The sequence below is a fragment of the Melospiza melodia genome, assembly GCF_035770615.1.
Source record: "Melospiza melodia melodia isolate bMelMel2 chromosome 7 unlocalized genomic scaffold, bMelMel2.pri SUPER_7_unloc_1, whole genome shotgun sequence".
Taxonomy (NCBI): Eukaryota; Metazoa; Chordata; class Aves; order Passeriformes; family Passerellidae; genus Melospiza; species Melospiza melodia.
Window position 1 is genome coordinate 12,115,750 of NW_026948497.1, and position 1,745 is coordinate 12,117,494.

Consider the following 1,745-nt stretch of genomic DNA (forward strand, 5'->3'; position numbering starts at 1 on the left):
ATCAGAGCCTGCAGAGCCAGAGCTGCCCCTGGGCAGTGCCTGAGCTGGGAGGGGTCTGCAGGGCAGAACTGAGCCCCCAGGGCTGAGCTGGGCTCTGGCAGCACTGGCAGGTCCCAGCCCTGGGCATAGGGAGCAGCTGCTGGCAGGGACAGCTCCAGGCAGCAGAGCCCTGGGCAGGCAGTAGGGGGAAAGTGCCCCCAGGCTGTCCTGGGATATTTAAAGTCCTCTCAAAACCCAAGTGTTCCATGATTACTTTTTTACAGATCCCCATGCCAAGGCACTCTAAATGCCCAACAGCAGCTCCATCAGGCACTTCCTCCTGCTGGCATTGGCAGACACGTGGCAGCTGCAGCTCCTGCACTTCTGCCTCTTGCTGGGCATCTCCCTGGCTGCCCTCCTGGGCAACGGCCTCATCATCAGCGCCGTAGCCTGTGGCCACCACCTACACATGTCCATGTTCTTCTTCCTGCTCAACCTGGCCCTCAGCGACCTGGGCTCCATCTGCACCACTGTCCCCAAAGCCATGCACAATTCCCTCTGGGACACAAGGGCCATCTCCTACACAGGATGTGCTGCACAGCTCTTTTTCTTTATGTTCTTCATCTCAGCAGAGTTTTATCTGCTGACCATCATGTGCTATGACCGCTACGTGTCTATCTGCAAACCCCTGCACCACGAGACCCTCCTGGGCAGCAGAGCTTGTGCCCACATGGCAGCAGCTGCCTGGGCCAGTGGCTTTCTCACTGCTCTCATGCACACAGCCAATACATTTTCCCTGCCCCTGTGCCATGGTAATGCCCTGGACCAGTTCTTCTGTGAAATCCTACAGATCCTCAAGCTCTCCTGCTCCAAATCCTACTTTAGGGAAGTTGGGCTCATTGATGTTAGTGCTTGTTTAGCATTTGGTTGTTTTGTGTTCATTGTTTTCTCCTATGTGCAGATCTTCAGGGCTGTGCTGAGAATCCCCTCTGAGCAGGGATGGCACAAAGCCTTTTCCACCTGCCTCCCTCACCTGGCCGTGGTATCCCTGTTCCTCAGCACAGCCGCATTTGCTCACCTGAAGCCCCTCTCCATGTCCTCCCCATCCCTGGATCTGTCAGTTTCAATTCTATACTCGGTGGTGGTTCCAGCACTGAACCCCCTCATCTACAGCCTGAGGGACCAGGAGCTCAAGGTTGCAGTGTGGAGGCTGACGACTGGATGCTTTAAGAAACATTAAACTGCTGGCCAGTTTCTGCAAGTCACTTGTAATAAAAGTCACTCATAAGAAAATCTTTGAAAATTCTTGTTTCTTTGGTTTTCGATTTTTTTTTCTGTATTTTAATTTTTAAATATTGTGAACAAAAATATCATTGTTTGTGCCATTTCTCATTTTGTTTCTCTCTACCTTCCCTGTGGCTACGCTCTTGGTGGCTTTAAACAAACTGAAGGAACTCCCAGCAGAATTTTCTGCAGAGATGCCCTTTTGTTGCCATCTCTGGAGCTGCAGCGGCAACGTCTGTGTGCAGAGCTGGAGGCAGATCAGTTCTGGCCCAGCAGCTGTGCCCAGCAGCAGCAGCACTTGGTGTTGCCAGTGCTGCTGCCATGGCCCTGCCCCGCTGCCCTGGTGGCCCTGGTGTTGCTGTAGGCCCTGAGTGCTCTCGGGGCCAGGCACAGTCCTGGGGGTGGCAGTGCCAGGGCTGCAGCAGGGACAGGCCATGGGCACTGCTGGGGCAGCGCTGACACCTCAGGCCAGGCACTGGGGG

General features: G+C 54.6%; 1 protein-coding gene across 1 annotated transcript; it reads left to right on the forward strand.

The window, feature by feature from the left end:
• Positions 1-271: 271 nt before the first annotated feature.
• On the forward strand, positions 272-1,219 carry LOC134432895 (olfactory receptor 14C36-like). Its single transcript, XM_063181767.1, has one exon. The coding sequence runs from the start codon at positions 287-289 to the stop codon at positions 1,217-1,219; it is 933 nt and encodes a 310-aa protein (XP_063037837.1). The 5' UTR covers positions 272-286.
• Positions 1,220-1,745: the final 526 nt, after the last annotated feature.

Excerpts from the sequence above, each read along its gene's own strand:
- LOC134432895 (XM_063181767.1), top strand. The coding sequence starts at position 287 with ATGCCCAACAGCAGCTCCATCAGGCACTTCCTCCTGCTGGCATTGGCA.